The following is an 18,193-nucleotide window of genomic DNA, read 5'->3' as shown; positions in this document are numbered from 1 at the left end:
TTAATTTATATTACCCTGGAAGAAGGAAGCAACCAAATAATTTTCAGTTCGTCTATGAGACATTTTGTGTGATATCAAAATTTTAAAATTGTGTAGTTCTCGTCACCATGTCACCGCCAAATTGTTGCTGTAATCCTTTCTTAAAAGAAAAGCACAACCCTGTTAGTCATAGTGGTGGCAAACTATCGATAAACGCGACTATCGGTAGTGGGCGATGTTTTTTTAAACTATCGATAGTCTATCGATAGTCGCCTATTTTGAAAAAGATAAAAATCTAATTGGGCCGTATTCATAATTAAAATTAAGTTGGTACTTAAAGTTGGTTGCAACTTTATTGACAGATAACTCATCCAAAATTATATCAAAAAGGTACAACTAACTTTAAGTACCACCTTAATTTTGACTATGAATACGCCCCCATTGCGTTAAATATAGTTTTTTGAAGACCATAAGGACCTACCTTAATAATGAAAGTATGATTTAAAAAACTAAACATATTTACAGCTTATCAAAAATCGTGTAGTCATTTTATTTATTTCTTATATATTTATAAGAATATTTTTTCGTCTCAACTATCGAGTTTTGTATCAGATGATCAGGTTGATGAGCTAATCGCGGATAGTGATACTAACAATATGGAGTGTGCTTCCTTCGATGTAGGCTCTCTGATTCTCACAGACGAAGATATTCTTGATGGTATTAAGAATCTTAAATATTATTATCATGCAGATGACGATAGCATGTCTGCTATTTTGTTAAAGAATAACGTTTCCTTAGTAGAACCCTTGAAATTTATTTTCAATAAATCGCTACCGTCAGGCATTTTTATTTAGGAAAAGTTATTCGAATGGGCGCGAGTATATTTCGACAATATTGCTTTTGGTTTTTGCGCAGAACAATAACATAAAGTTGATGAGACAGATTAGAGACTCTTTTCAAACCAGCAATCGCAATAGCAGGCACTCGATCGTACCATTCCTTTAAACCAAGCGATGCAAAACCTTTAGAATGAAGAGAAATTTCTGTTTGTGATGTGCATAAAATTTTATAAACAAATAACCCGCTAATTAAATATTTAAATTGAATTAAATAACAACGCTTACAAATCAACTTTTAGAATGCGCATTTTTTGGAAATAAGGATTTATGTATGTCTGTGCGTTAACGGATTTGCTCAACAGAAAATGCATCAGATTTATGCGTACCAGGGCAGTATCGTTGTAATTCCAGCTTTTGTTGTTGTTGTTGTTGTAGCGGTTACCAAGCCCCGCTCGGGTCAGTTCATCCGTTAACGTTGTCGTCTGTTTCGTGTGCGACTTCCACAGGGTCTGTCCATAAGGACAAGGGCGTCAGCTGGTTGGGGTTCTCAGGGCATATAAAGAGGTGCCGAGAGTCATGAGCCGACTCTCCACATGCCGGGCATTGTTTGGGTACATCCTCATTAATTCTGCTCCGGTATGAGTTGAGCCTGCTGCAATAGCCAGAGCGAAGTTGGGCTATTGTGGTGCGGGTCTCCCGAGGCAGACAAAGTTCTGTCCCGTCCACGTCCGGTGGTTGTGTGCCCAGAACGGCATTCACAGGGTGGGAGTCTACATAACTCGAGACTGTATCCCTGTGAATGCCGCTCAGGGCCTGTCGGTAGGATGACGGCTCCAGAGGTTGTTTAATGAACCTCTGCACTTCGTCCGTCAGTTCGTAGAGATGCCTCCTGACGTGCCTTGGCGAGGGCTCTTCTGCAAGCAGCTATTTGCTGGGATGGCCACGTCTGTGGCTCCCCGCAAGGAACTGCTTGCAGAGTATTATGTTATGCTCCTTGACTGGGAGCATCTGGGCCTCGTCATGTAGGTGGTGTTGGGGCGCCATCAGGAGGCATCCAGTCGCTGTTCGTAGTGCCGTGTTTTGGCAGGTCCGTAGCTTCATCCACTGCGTCCTGCTAGTCCCCGGCGACCACACGGGCACTGCATAGTTTAGAACCGGCCGGCCAATTGCCTTATATGTTGCCAATAACGTTTCTTTATCTTTGCCCCAAGTGCTGCCGGCCAGTGACTTGAGGACATTGTTGCGGCTTTGTACTTTATTGGCAATTGCGGTTGTATGCGCCGAGAAGGAGAGCAGACTGTCGAAGGTAACTCCGAGAATTTTCGGGTTATTCACCGTCGGTATTGTTACGCCATCAACGTGAATACCCAGTTGCAGTCTGACCTCCTTCGTCCAGGTGGTGAATAGGGTTGCCGAGGATTTCACAGGGGATAGGGCAAGGCTCCTTGCAGTGAAGAAGCGAGAAAGTTCGGCGAGATAACCGTTTACTTTCGAGCACAAGTCATCAATTGCATTCCCAGACGCCATGATCGAACAATCGTCAGCATAAGAGACAATATTGACACCCTCTGGTGGTTGAGGGAGCTTAGAGATGTAATAATTAAACAGTAGCGGGGACAAGGAAACCACCCTGTGGTACCCCCTGTTTAATTTTACGTGGCTTGTTGGTTTTGTCTCTGAAAATTACTGACGACTGTCGACTTTTCAGGTAATTCGCCAACGACCGTTTAAGTCCCTGTGGGAGAGAGGTCTCTATGTCTTCTAGCAGCGTTGAATTAATGACAGTGTCGAACGCCTTGGACAGGTCCAACGCTACAAGAATAGTTCTCTCACAGGGGCGATTTCGGTTAAGGCGTTAAGTGCTGTTGTTGTACTATGCACTTTACGGAACCCATGCTGATGCCTCGCTGGGGTCAGGTGGTTCGTGAAATACGGGAGTAGCAAGGCCTCTAGTGTCTTCGCTACCGGGGAAAGGAGGGTTATCGGGTGATAAGACTCTCCTTTGTTGGCTGGTTTCCCGGTTTGAGCAGTGGGACCACTCTCCCCATCTTCCATATGTCTGGAATGACGAGAGTGGCCATAGACAAGTTGAGGACCTCCGTTAGGTACGCTACTTCCGCAGGACCCAAAATTTTCAGCATCAACATGCATATTCCGTCGGGTCCAATGGCTTTGGAGGCTTTCGCCTTCCCTATGGCTACCCTTACCTCACCGCTGCTGAAAACAAGAGGCGCACTGGGTTTTGGCATTTTGTGCAGCTTTATGGTCACTCGAAGTTTCGCTTTATCCACCGGAGGATGCAGAATAAACTGCCGGCTAAAATAGCTCGCGCATCGCTCCGGGTCCGACGAAGCGTGGTCACCAAAGTCTATTTCGAATCTGTCGTCACGCTTCGTCGGGTTGGACAACGACCTCACGGTTGACCAAAGCTTGCTGACACCAGAGGCGAAGTTGCAGGTCTTCAAATGCTCTTCCCATTTCTTCCGCTTATGTACGTTCACAAGTTGCCGAATCTCCGAATTGAGATCCCTGATAAGGGGATTTACGGGATCGGCCTGACGAAGGCTAGAACAGCCGCTTCAGCAGGAAAGTTCGGACGTGGATCCTGAATACATCCTGCTGGGATGAAGCGAGCTGCAGCAGCAGTGATAACCCTGCGGAATTTACGTTCACCTATGTGGACGTCGTTTGGTATGGGTAGTGCAGTGAAGGCGCTTTCAGCAACATCCGCGAAGCCTTTCCAGTCAGGTTTGGAAAAATTGACATAGGTCCGGTGGTCCGCGGAAGCAAAGTCGGCAGGTTTAACAATCGAGATGACTATGGGCAGATGGTCTGGTGCTAGGGTCAGCACAGGTCGCTGCTGCTATTTATCAGACCAGCGCTGACAATTGTTAGATCTGGCGAGCTGCAGCAGCTGCCCATAATCCTGGTGGGTGCGTCGTCGTTCATTGCGCAGAATGTCGAATCGTCTATCTGCTCAGCCAGATGTATTCCCCTACGATCATTTGACAGGCTTGAGTGCCAAAGATCGTGGTGCGCGTTAAAGTCGCCAACAACCATACGGTTTTCACCTCTGAGGAGCGCACTTATATCAGGGTGATATCCTTCCGGACAGTTAGTGACAGAGGGTATATAAATGTTAAATATTTCGAGCTCAACATCGCCTGACCGGATAGCAATACCCTGACATTCTAGGATGGTATCTCTGCGGTCGATGTCTGCTTCAATAAGACGATACTGCACGGTGTGGTGCGTGATGAACGCTAAACCTCCACCATTGTCTCGCTCGCGATCTCGACGGTGCACGTTGTATCCGGCACAATTCAGTAATGTTGAATTACCGTGCAACTTCGTCTCTTGGACCGCAGCTATTTATATTCCATGCCTTCCCATAAAGGCAGTTATCTCCTCGATCTTGCTCTGGAGTCCGTTACAGTTAAATTGTAGCACCTTTGTGTGCCTTGGGAGACCGATTGTTATGCATGGTGTAAATGAGTTGTGTTGCCTGTCGGCTCTCTGCTGTACGTGCTGCAAAAGGGGGCGCTGCCTTGTGGTGGTGGTTGGCGGCGTCGCGGGGGAGGTATGCGACTGGGCCGCACAGCAGGGGCCCACATAGTCACTCGTCCAATCACGCGTGTTGCAAAGTCCTGAGCATGCCCTAAAGTGGCACCAGCCAAGGCAGGAGTTGCACTTGACTGATGTCACGTTACGGTATATTCTGGACTGACAAACCGAGCAGATTGTTGGGGGGACTAGGAGTTTCCCGCGGCGGTGTGTGGGTGCTATTGTGTTTTTGTGTGTATCTATTGTTGTGCTGTGTTGGGGTGTGGATGTGTTGGTTGTGTGCTGCACGGGCGGGTGGTGGTGCCATGGAGGCGGTCGGGTTCGCACGGCATTGGGCCACGAACGACGTGGTCCATTGTCGGTGCGTTCGTAGGCCCGAGCAGTTGCGGAGGTGACTCCACCCGTCACAGGCACTGCACCTGACCGAGGTGGAGTTTGTGTGCAGTCGCCTCTGGCATACGCAGCAGGTGTAAGTTTCTGGCCCTGGGTTGGACTCAATGCCAGCCCTGAGCGAAAGGGTACGGTAGCACTAGAATAGAGCAACGTTTGACGGATTTCGCCGACCTAAACGGGGTTAGATCGCCGAAACAACAGCCCTTGGTCGGGTAAAACCCGAGTCATTCCGGTACGTAGAACCGGCTGTCGTGGGAATGACATTCCAGCTTTTCACGCTTTTTAGTGACATATCAGTAGCATTTTCCGTTTTTAGGACTATGAGAATCTGCATGGTTTTTTTGAGCTCATATACTTAAGGCAAAAACAAATCGTGAAATTTGAAATTTGTATGCGTATGAGTGTTTTCTTTTTATGATTTCACCTAAACCGCTATAGTCTCCATTTCTTTCTCTTCGGAATTAAGTTTGCAGGGTTTCAATGTGCCCACCGTATTTTTTTTTTAATTTCTGCTAGGCGGAGAACATTGTTAAAAACTAATTGTCCTTTAAAAGGATATATCTAAAAACTATCAAAAATCTTTGCGTACAAATTTTATATAAGTATACTAAGATATAGCCAATTATCTTTCATTTGTGGTATTTTTTGTTCAATTTATTTATACCGTCGAAGAACAATGAATTTTTGAAAAAAATTTATCTTATTTTTTAGCGAATAACTTTCACAAAAGTTTTACTTTTGCTAAAACATTCATACGACTAATTTTTCACTCTGAGAGCTATCGATTGAGACACAAACCATCAAAGTATATGACCAAAATTTTTTTTATGTATTTTGCTTAATAGTTTGCTCATATATTCAAAGTTTTTCATTCCCACGACAGCCGGTTCTACGTACCGGAATGACTCGGGTTTCACCCGACCAAGGGCTGTTGTTTCGGCGATCTAACCCCGTTTAGGTCGGCGAAGTATCTCAGAAGTTGTCCGTCCATAGGGCAACATTCACTACGCATTCTCCTACTCAGGGCTGGCATCGAGTCAAACCCTGGGCCAGAAATATACACCTGCTGTGTATGCCGAAGACGATTACACCACAACTCCACCTCAGTCAAGTGTAATGCCTGCGAGGGGTGGAGTCACCTCAGGGTCTGCTCGGGACTACGGACACACAGACAGTGGACCACGTCTTACGTGGCCCCCTGTTGCTCAAACAGAGCAGCCTCCACGGCAAACGATAGTCCGCCCGTGCAGCCCCACACACTCACACAGCAACCACACACAGTCGCCACTACACAACAACACAATAACACCAGACCGTACCATAGCCACCACAGACCACATAACACACACAACTGCACCACCACCCACACGCCGCCGCCAACAACTCCTGGTTCCCCCTACAATCTGCACGGTATGTCAGACCAGAATATTCCGTAATGTGACATCAGTCAAGTGCAACACCTGCCTTGGCTGGTGCCACTTTAGGGCATGTTCAGGTCTGCGTACCACGCGAGATTGGACGGGGAATTTCGAGTGCCCGTGTTGCGCTGCTCGGTCGCAGACGTCAATTGCGACGCCCCCCACCACCACCACAGGGCGGCAACCACCTCAGCAGCACACACAGCCAACGGCGGCAAGAACATACACCTCACTCACACCCCACATCACGACACGTCTCCCGAACCACATGAAGCTCCTCCAATTCAACTGTAACGGGCTACAGAGCAAGATTGAGGAGATTACCGTCTTCATGTGTCGGCATGGTATATTAATAGCTGCGGTCCAAGAGACGAAGCTGCACAGCAATTCAACTTTGTTGAATTGCGCCGGGTACAACGTGCACCGTCGAGATCGCGAGCGAGATAATGGTGGTGGCTTAGCGTTCATCACGCACCACACCGTCTTATCGAAGCAGACATCGACCGCAGGGATACCACCCTAGAATGTCCGGTCAGGCGATGTCGAGCTCGAAATATTTAACATTTACATACCCCCTGTCACCTGCTGCCCGTCAGGATATCACCCTGATATAGGTGCGCTCCTCAGAGGTGAAAACCGTATGGTAGTAGGTGACTTTAATGCGCACCACGATCTTTGGCACTCAAGCCTGTCAAACGATCGTAGGGGAACAGACTTGGCTGAGCAGATAGACGATTCGACATTCTGCACAATGAACGACGACGCACCCACCAGGATTATGGGTAACTGCAGTAGCTCGCCAAACATCACAATAGTCAGCGCTGGTCTGATAAACAGCATAACGTGGCGACCTATGCTGACTCTAGCATCAGACCATCTACCCATAGTCATCTCGATTGATAAACCAACCGACTTTGCCTCCGCCAAACACCGGACCTATATCAACTTTTCCAAAGCTGATTGGAAAGGTTACGCGGAGTTTACTGAAAACACCTTCGCAGCGCTCCCCACACCACCTCGGTGAACGTAAGTTCCGCAGGGCTATCACTGCTGCTGCAGCTCGCTTCATACCGGCAGGATGTATATCGGACCCACGTCCAAACTTCCCTGCCGAAGCGGCTGTTCTAGCTGATGAGCGTGATAGCCTTCGTCAGGCCGATCCCGGAGATCCCCGTATCAGGGATCTCAACGCGGAGATTCGGCAACTTGTAAACGTACATAAGCGGAAGAAGTGGGAGGAGCACCGGAAGACTTGTAATTTCACCTCTGGTGTGAGCAAGCTTTGGTCAACCGTGAGGTCATTGTCTAATCCGACGAAGCACGACGACAGAGTCGAAATTTCCTTCGGCGACCATGCTTCGTCGGACCCGGAGCGATGCGCGAGCTATTTTAGCCGGCAGTTCATACTGCATCCTCCGGTAGACAAAGCCAAGCGTCGAGTGACCAGAAGGCTGCACAAACTGCCAACAAATTGTGCGCCCCTTGCTTTCACTTGCGGTGAAGTTCAGGTGGCCATCGGGAAGGCGAAAGCCTCCAAAGCCATGGGTCCCGACGGAATATGCATGCTGATGCTGAAAAATTTGGGTCCTGCGGGGGTAGCGTACCTAACGGAGGTCCTCAACTTGTCAATGGCCACTCTCATCATCCCAGACATCTGGAAGGTGGGAGAGTGGTCCCACTGCTCAAACCGGGGAAACCCGCCAACAAAGGAGATTCGTATCGTCCGATTACACTCCTTTCCCCGGTAGCGAAGACACTTGAGGCCTTGCTACTCCCGTACTTCACAAACCACCTGACCCCAGCGAAGCATCAGCATGGTTTCCGTAAAGTGCACAGTACAACAACAGCACTTAACGCCATAAACACTCAGATAACTCGTGTCCTTAACCGCAACCGTCCCTGTGAAAGAACGATTCTAGTAGCGTTGGACTTGTCAAAGGCGTTTGACACCGTCTGCCATTCCACGCTGCTAGAAGATATAGAGGCCTCCTCTCTCCCACAGAGGCTCAAACGGTGGTCGGCAAATTATCTGAGTGGTCGACATTCGTCGGTAACATTTAGAGACAAAACGAGTAAGCAGCGAAAAATAAAACAGGGGGTTCCTCAGGGTGGTGTCCTTTCCCCGCTACTGTTTAACTTTTATATTTCAAAGCTCCCTCAACCACCAGAGGGAGTCTCGATTGTCTCCTATGCCGACGACTGCTCGATCATGGCGACTGGGAATGGAATTGATGACCTGTGTTTGAAAGTAAACGGCTATCTCTCCGAACTTTCTCGCTTCTTCACTGCAAAGTGTCTAGCCCTCTCCCCTACGAAATCCTCCGCGACCCTGTTCACAACCTGGACGAAGGAGGTCAGGCTACCGCTGGGGATTCACGTCGATGACACACCAATTCCGACGGTGAATAACCCCAAAAGACTCGGAGTAACATTCGACAGCCTGCTCTCCTTCTCTGCGTACTCAACCGCTATTGTCAATAAAGTACAGAGCCGCAACAAGGTCCTCAAGTCGCTAGCCGGCAGTACTTGGGGCAAAGACAAAGAAACGTTGCTGGCAACATACAAGGCAATAGGCCGGCCGGTTTTGAACTACGCAGCGCCAGTGTGGTCGCCAGGGACTAGTAGGACGCAGTGGACGAAGCTACAGACGGTACAAAATACGGCACTTAGGACAGCGACGGGATGCCTCCTGATGTCGCCAGAACACCACTTGCACGGCGAGGCGCAAATGCTCCCAGTTAAGGAGCACAACATAATGCTCTGCAAGCAGTTCCTGATCGGGAGCCACAGAAGTGGCCACCCAAACAGACAGCTGCTTGCAGAGGAGCCCTCGCCTAGGCACGTCAGGAGGCATCTATATGAACTGACGGACGAAGTCCAGAGGTTCATTAAGCAACCTCTGGACCCGACAGCGTACAGACAGGCCCTGAACGGCATTCACAGGGACTCAGGCTCGAGTTATGTAGACTCTAGACCTGTGAATGCCGTTCTAGGCATACCACCCCCGGACATTGACGAGACAGAGCTTCATCTGCCTCGGGAGACACGCACTACACTCGCTCAACTTCGCTCCGGCTACTGCAGCAGGTTAAACTCCTACTTGAGTAGGCTGAATGAGGATGTGCCGAACGAATGCCCGGCATGCGGAGAGACCCCACATGACTCGAACCATCTCTTCGCATGCCCGGAAAACCCGGCAACCCTAACGGCCCTGTCCCTGTGGACAGATCCCACAGAAGCTGCACGCTTCCTAGGGTTGCCGTTAGTGGAACTTGACGACAACGACTGAGATACCAACCGATCTGGGCGGGGTTGTTGTAGCCGCTGCAACAACAACAACAACAACCAAAATTTTTTTGTGTGCTGATGAAAAATTCTGACCCTTATATGAGCGAACTTATATTGAGCGAATTTCTTTCCTTAATCCATTGAGATGAAATAATAGGGAAGACAGACAACAAGGATTATCTGCATAAAGAGGCGTTAGTTGCATTAACTCGTGCATTTTCCTCTTCTAAATGCAGATTTAATGCAAGAAAATTTCGTGAATTTTAACTGCAATGCTGCCGAATTTGACAGCTGTTTACTATTGTGAATGGCAGAAGTTGAGTTTGCTACTGTCAAAAGAAAATTGATACATACACATTCATTAATGATACATACTGAAAAACAACGAAAAATAAGCAATGGTCAGTAAAATTTAAACAAATACAAAATTCCAAATTTGTATTAAATTTCAGATGTCAGCAACAAAAAATCGTGTTGTATGGAGCGAGCAGGATGACCAAATCCTGATTGAGCTGTGGGCGGAACGTGTTGCTGATTTGCGTCGAGGCAAACGAAATGGACATATTTATGCTGATATTTCTATGCAAATGGCCGGGAAATTCAGCGCCCAGGACGTGCATACAAAAGTGTGCAATTTGACCCAAAAGTATAGGTAAGTTCTTCTATCGGGGAATGTTTAGTTATTTGCCCACTGTTTTTTGTTTAGTGGGCGGAGGGGGAGCTGATGCGGCTCTTGATGTCCCACCCACTAGAAACAGCACAGTTTACACTTTGTAAAAGTCATAACTGACCCCTCAAAACCTTCCACAGGCCCCATGGGAACCCACTGAAAATGGCTTAAAATTTGTATTTTGACACCGGGAATATGAACTCGGTAAACAGCATTTTTGTGCGGAACACATTTCCGTGTTTGCGGCCTTCGACCGCGCTTAGACAAAATAAACCTCATCAGTCCAACTCTGGCTACACTGACCACAGTATTTTTAAGTATAACTCACCCCAAAATTCACAAAAAAGTGCATATGTCAGACTGAAGTTATTAAAAAATTAGTGAACAAAAATTACATTACAAGAGTGAAATGTAGGCTCTTGGCTACAACTTTCTGTAAAAATTTTGTGGATCGGGACCCCCATTCGGACACAATAGCCCGAAATCATTGGGCAAATAACTAAACCGTACCCCTTCTATCAAATAACTTGGTGCACAATATTAACATATACGTACATAAATTCGCAGGGATGAGAAGAATGAGGGTGCGTCAGGTGCCTTATAATGGCGATCAAAACATTTAAAAGAAATAAAAAATTTAATTGTTTTTTTTTTTGCTTTTCTTTACTCTCAGTCTTCACCAGACGCCGACTTTTCTCATTAGTCAATCTTATCCCCACTAAGTTCCATTTATTAGATTTAATAAATAAACCCAATCATTATAATAAAATAACATGCAGATACACCATTATACCGAAAAGTGTACGCTTGGAATATACATTAACTACACGTATGTATGTATGTAATTTATATGTACATACCAGGGATGTTGCGAATGTGGAATTTTAGACATCCGCGGATGCGAATGCGGATGCGGATGTTTAAACGCTAACATCCGCGGATGCGGATGCGAATGCGGATGTCAAGTATTTTTATACCTAAGCGCACTTGTGCACAAGGGTATTATAACTTTGTTTACATAACGGTTGTTTGTAACAGGCAAAACGAATCGAAATAAATATAGACTATCTGTCCGTCCATCCGTCTGTCTGTCTCGGGTAAAAATTGAGATATCTTAACGAAACTTTGTACGTGCACTTCTTTCGGGCGTAGGACGGATGGTATTGAAAATGAGCAAAATCGGACAATAACCACACCTACCTCCCATATAACGGTAATTTTCAGAAATACGAAAACTGCGATATTTTAGTAACTACTGAAGATTATGCACTCAAAATTGATATTTACAATCACTTTTAGGCAAAAAATAAGAATATTATAAATTTTTGGAAAATGGGCGCAGCCACGCCCACTTATGATTGCATGTGTATACCTTGGGAACCGCTCCGCCAATTTCTCCCAACTTGACACAGTTGTTGGCCTTCACAAAATATACCAAACGGCTGAAAATTTAAAAAATCGGATAATAACCATGCCCACATCCCATATAACGGTAATTTAGAGAAATACGAAAAATTCGATAAACCAGTAAATACTGGAGCTAATTTATTCAAGATTGATGTTTGCAATAATTCTTTAGCAAAAAATACGCTTATAATAAAATGTTTCAAAATGGGCGTGACCCCGCCGACTTATGATCACATATATGTATCTCGGTAACCGTTCGATCAATGTGTGCAAAACTCGGTATGATTATTGTGGCTGCCACATAGAGGCAAAACGTTGAAAATCGGACTAAAATTACGCCCACTTTTTCATAACGGTAAATTTCAGAAATGCTTGAAACTTCGATATTTTGAAATTTAAGGACGCTAATTTTACCCAAACAATCCCTTGAAAAGAAGTAACATTATTATTGAATTTTGGAAAATGGGTGAGATGCCGCCCACACATACATATCTATATAAGTTTATCTCATTATATCTAACTGATCGTTCTATCGAAGATGTTTGAAATAGGGGTAACCCCACCCCTGCTTACCATGTTGCGGTAGCTTTAAGAAAGATGAAAATCATATATTTAATACTTGCGCCGGGTATTTAATGTTCGGCTCAGTCCGAACTTAGACTTTTTTCCTTGTTAAGAAATAATTTAGGTGAGCAAATTAGGTTATTTCGTTAAATAAAAAATGTAAAGGTTAGTAATTTTTAATATTTTTTTTTTTTTAGTACTTGAACTCAAAAATTGGATTGGATACAATGCCCAATAAAAAGTTTTTAAAGGGTCGTAATTCAGGGCCACTAAATAACTGCTCGCTCGAGGCGAAAACTTGAAAAACTTGAAACTTGGCAAAATTGTAAATTCTTTTCGATTGACGCTGCACCAGTCGAGAGGATTTTCAGTTATATTTATTTTTTTTATTGCGGTGCAATAATTCTTTTGTGAGAATTGCATCGGGCTGCAAATGTCGGATGTATCCTCCTGACTTTCATCTTCACAATCTAGTATCATGGCAAGATCGTTGTTTAAACACCGTTGAAGAAAGAATTCTTCATTCTCATTCTTTTGGTTGTTTCTGAGTTTGGAGAACCTGTAACGTCAACAGCGTTTTTCGATTTTAGTTTTTGTAATTCATTTTTAATCCTTTCTTGTGACTGGCCAGATATACGTTTTATCAGTGCACTTGCACAATATTCCAGGGACCGAAAATAACAGTTATTTTTTACCAGTTAAACTTGGCCTAATATATTTTATTCCGAAATAAAAGTTTTTTCTGGATAATAAACAAACAGCTTATCAAAATTAAACAATAAACAGAAATAACGAACGAAGGTTACCACCTCTATTTATATATTTTTTATATCATTTAATACTAAAGAAATTTATATACCTGACCCAAGGTTTCTTCTGTGGTAATTAATTAACATTTTTTATTGAAATATTTTTCAATAGGTGGCTTTTCTCGGTTAGACATTGCAGTTTTAAAGCTATTTAAGTCCTCTTTCAGTATCAAACTTGTTTAATTTGGATAAGCGGTTTGATTATTATCCGGAAAGGACTTTTAGTTGGGAATAAAAAATATTTGGCCAAGTTTAACTCGTACAAAAAATAACTGTTATTTTCGGTCCCTTCAATATTCGCATTCGCAAAAGATCCGCATTGATTAATGCGAATGCGAAAGCGAATGCGAATGTTAAAATTAATGCGGAAGCTCCGCGGTTGCGAATGCGAATGCGAATATTCGCAACAACCCTGGTACATACATATATATTACCACCATAATTCATATATTTGAGCATATTCCTACATTCGTTCCAACCGAAAAGCATTTGCTTGCATTACTTACATACACATACATATGTACATTAGACTGCATCACCAAAAAAACAGTTGCGAGTTTTCCGCCGGGACTAAAAAATTTATTACATTTTAAGGCGTCTACGAAAATATTTCGAAAAAATATTAAGTATTAAGTGAGCTGGACCGATTTGAAAATACATCAAAAAATGGAGTTTTTTATGAATAAAAATAGTTTCGTAAAGAACTTTTTGAAAAAAGTCCCCTCAGATGACAAAACAGATTAAGCTTCAAAAATCTGCGTAAAAATATTTAAAAATCTTTTCAACGGAATCGTAGGAATGAGATTTTTGAAGCCGTATTTTTACTTTTTTCAAAGATTGATTTACGAAAAACTTGATTAACTGGGCCAAAATTATTCTGATTTAGACTTATGGGATCTCGGTAGAAAGGTATTTTCCCACTAATTTTATTTATGTGCAAAAAAAAGTCATTCGTGTCCCTTTTTTTTCAAATACCAACGCATCTTAATTTAACTTAGAATGATGTTCGTTCATCCTACCTTTCTCTTTCATCTTTTGAATGAGCTTATTAGCAAAGAAATAAAAAGGGCGAGAAAGTACCTTTCCAATGACACCTCTTAAGTCTAAATCGGAAGAGTTTGGGTTCAGTTATTCAAGTTTTCCTTATACCAATCTTTGAAAATAGTTACAAAACAGCATCAAAAATCTCATCATTACGATTCCGTTCAATATTTTTTTTTTAATTTTTTTTGATATTTTTATGCAAATTTTTTAAGCTAACCCCCTTTTGTCATATGAGGGGATTTAACAAAAAAAAATTTGTAAGAAACTATTTTTATACATAAAAAACTCCATTTTTGGAGGTATTTTCAAATCGGTCCAGCTCACGTAAATTTTAATATTTTTCCGAAATATAGGAAATATGGAAAAATAGTAACGATTTTTTTTTTTTGTATGGGGAGTGATGCAGTCTAATGTACATATGTATGTATGCTGTATACATAACAAAATTCATAACCAAAACAAACGCGAAAAATGTCTCCCATACAACGTCGTTAAACATTTTTCGCGATAAGTTGTTGTGAGCGATCGGTAATGGATTACTTGCATCGTTTTTCTTATTTATGAGAGGCCGACAATGCAGGGGCTTCTCATATTCGAGTGAGTGGAACTTTCTTTTCCTTTTTTCGCTCGCGAATGAAAAGCAGCGGAAATTTTTTTGTCGATCGCATTCCGAATGTGAGAGATGACAAATTTGTTTGCATTGTTCACTCGCGACAAAAGAATGCAAACATAGATTTGGAATATTATCGAAGATGATAAATCTCATAAATGAATGAAAACGAATAATCATAAATGAGAATTTCCGAACCGTGTTAACAACACAATAGGGCTGTTCAGGATCTAAGAACTAAAACGAAAAAAATTATTTATTGATTTAAAGATTCGTTAAATACGGATATGAAGTTTCCTAACTTGACGTTATTTAACCTTTTAAACCAGCTTAAAATAGGAATAAAGTAATTGGCACGTAGTCATAGTCGAAATAAAGTCCACTGAGAAGTTCGTTGCAGTTATATTTTACAGGGATCCCATTGGAAACATACAGCACCCCATTGGTAGAGGGCTTCGGGTGTTCGAATTTGTTGTAGCATCAGGAGTTGAAGACTTGCTCTAGCTGCTAGTCTCTTAAAATTTCCTCCATTCACGTCGTAAGCAAATTTCCTATGTGAACTTGCAACAAAGTTGCATTCTGCCATTTCCTTGAAGGGATTTTCATGATTTCAGATCTTTAGTAAAGTTAATATCATTTATTCATATTGTTTTTGTTTTTTACACACCTGTCCTCTTTCAAAAATGTACAATTTCATAAAATTTCAATGTCTATATATCATATTCCTCGAGCGTTAGACGATCTAGAGTCCATACGCCTAAGTAGCCCATTACGCCCATTTGGGTACTTAAAGTTGATATTATCGAGAATGTTTTTATGTAAAAATACAAATTTTTAAAAATGCTATAATCAAAAAAGTCAAAAAAAGAAAAATGTTTACTTAATTTTTTTTTATACGTTGCACATTAATGTAAAAAATGTACAATTAAAGCCCATAATAAGACGGAAGAAATACATTTTTTTCCATTAAGTTTCGTTAAAAGGTTTCCTAGATACAGCACTTTAAAGAAAGTGTATGACGTTTTCTTAAAATTTAAGTCCCGTGTAAATAGGCAACCCTACGTCATATCGGCAAAATATGCTGCACGTATATTCATGTCACCTAGACCTTCAATCTCTTCAACTTTCATCCAAATCCTGAGAGGCCGCGCACAGAGGTGGCCGCGGTGACATGAAATGCCTCATATTCGACCATATCATCAACCAGCAAAGAATTTCCTGCGAGTTCACATGACATATTTAGGTACGGATCGCTGATTAGCTGTGAAGATTCATTTTCACATCAAATATTTATATCGTATTTAAATACCCAATAATGGCTATTTAAATATTGAAAGTGTAACTCAGCTCCCTTCTAGGTCGAGGCCAAATTTTATCATTTTATTAATATAGGTTAAAGAAGACAAACCCATCACCATTGCATTAAATCGTTTGCCAAAACATTTACGCTCTTTTATGCTAACTTTTTGCGTTATGAAATCCTTGTAGCAGAAACTAGAAACAGTTAGTGGTGAAAAACAAACCTCTAAGCTTTTTGTTTAAATTTTTTACATTTCAAAGCAGCCAACTTCAAGAATCAAGTACAGTGTTGCATTTATTTCCCTCATATTTAAATAAAGGCGATCTGAAAACTTATATTGATATTTAGACTCAGACTTGCAAAATCCCTAAAGATATTTTATCCTAAATTTTCTCCGGAATAATCCTAATTCTACGGATAAATGGTCTAACCTGCCAACACTGGTGATACTAGCCTCTGTTGCCAAGCCGCCTGACTCAAATTAATTGATGACCTACCGGGCGATCGCACTGTACATGACATTTCTTCGTCTGCAACGCAAGCGTCACCGGTGATTGACATGAAGACTTGGTTCAGACTCTGTATTGCTGATCGCGATTGTGCTTGCGGAGAGTAGATGAGGTAAATCATCGTAATTCCCACACTTGTTGATTTGTTTATGACCGGAAGATGTTTCTCGCCAACCTTAATAGCAAAGTTTCAGCCTAAAGCAGGGATCACACGATTTGTACATTTGTACAGATTTGTACGTTTTTGTAGTTACAGAGTGGTTTTGTCTAGAAAATTTTATCGAGAATGAGTCCAGCTCAATAACAACTTTCCAAACAAAATCACTCTGTAACTGTGAACATGTGCAAATCTGTCCAAATATGCAAATCGTGTGATATATGCTTAAGTATCAATCAATTTCTTTGGAGATAGGTTTATGTTCATTGCAGTGATGAACCGAGAAAGGTCGAAAAGTAACCATTTATGTTGGTTAAGAAGTCCTGGTTCTTATATTTCAGGTTTATGAACTTATAAAAAATTTATCAGTCAGTAGAAATGTCAAACCAATACGTTATACATATGTACGAGCAAAAGTATGATTTCAAGCCTTACACTTCAATAGCCTTATTCCAGTTAATTATGTAGCCGCTAAGGGTAAACGTTTCCACATGGACCACATGGATGTTACCCCTTTCTGTTCCAACGTATAGCCATTTACTTCCAACGGGCAGATGGATACATGTTACCCTTTAAAGAAAAATAAATTCCAAAAAATATCAGCATCGAATTTCGCAAACATTGAATAACATATATATGTATGTATGTATATATTAATAAGCAAACCTCTCTCGTTGAAATTTGAGACTCTGAACTACTTGCGGTGTCTTTTGTCGAATACTCCACAAGTGCAATGTGTCATCCGCTGTTACCGTAACGAGTGCACCTTCATTAATTAGAAACTCTGCAAATATGACAGCACACTCCGACTCGCCCTCGTGTTTTGCATGAGCATCCACGCCTGGCCGTCCAAGTCTAATATAAGTAATATCTTGCAATTAACAACTTTTTCGAGAATGAAATCTTAAATATGCATACATTCTAATGAACCCAGATTTATCTCCGATCGCTAAGAGTCTCTGCACGGGATCAAAAGCGAACGCAGTAGGAGAATAGGGAAATCCGTGCCGAAATGTCTAGAAATATAGTTATTTCATTTCTTTGTATTAAATTGAAACAACATCAACCAACTTTATACGTAAATAGTAGTTCAAATATACACTAGTCACCATCAACGCAAAAGGTCCTATTTGACAAACCCCTGTACAAAAACTTATAGCCATATCTTAAAAAATACGAGAATTATTAGCATATTTCTGTGGCTGTGTGAGAATTTTCTGTGAAAATGTAGCAATTATTTTCCTCCTGTAAAGTTTCAATTTTAGGGCATTTTACGTTGAGCGGACCGGAAAAAATTTATGTTTTGGAATTCGTTCGTATTTTGTACTTATTCTAGGTATGAAAGTTTACACACAATTTTTTTTTAAAGTTATTTGTCGAGTTATGGGCTTCTAAAGAATAGTAAACATGAAAATTACCTTTTTTAAGTAGTTTTTCGTAATGAAACAAAATCAAAACAATATTAATTCTTCGCGCTTTATATAGAAAATTTTCCCCGTTTTTTTTTTTAATGAAATCAGTTTTCCAAAAACAAATGTTCTTTCATACCAGACTGGTAGTAAAAATTTCGAAACAAAGCTTTGAAAACCAATCCCCCCCCCTTCGTCAGTGAAATGAAACTTTTTATTTTTGAATTAATAAC

At 42.0% G+C, this 18,193-nt stretch overlaps 1 protein-coding gene across 1 annotated transcript in view; it reads right to left on the bottom strand.

Moving 5' to 3' along the window:
* The window catches only part of LOC118755845 (syntaxin-binding protein 5), a gene marked incomplete at its 5' end in the record, with an annotated part of 814,838 nt that overhangs the window by 557,574 nt on the left and 239,071 nt on the right, over positions 1-18,193 (bottom strand). The window contains 3 exon segments of the mRNA XM_036490656.1: positions 16,987-17,121; positions 17,218-17,406; positions 17,470-17,567. Of these exon segments, the coding sequence (XP_036346549.1) occupies positions 16,987-17,121; positions 17,218-17,406; positions 17,470-17,567 (422 nt within the window).

This window comes from Rhagoletis pomonella, unplaced genomic scaffold (genome assembly GCF_013731165.1).
Source record: "Rhagoletis pomonella isolate Grant_MI unplaced genomic scaffold, Rhpom_1.0 Rhpom_scaffold_00002, whole genome shotgun sequence".
In the NCBI taxonomy this organism is placed as follows: Eukaryota; Metazoa; Arthropoda; class Insecta; order Diptera; family Tephritidae; genus Rhagoletis; species Rhagoletis pomonella.
The sequence above is the reverse complement of the archived record's forward strand: the minus strand, read 5'-3'. Positions and strand labels throughout refer to the sequence as shown.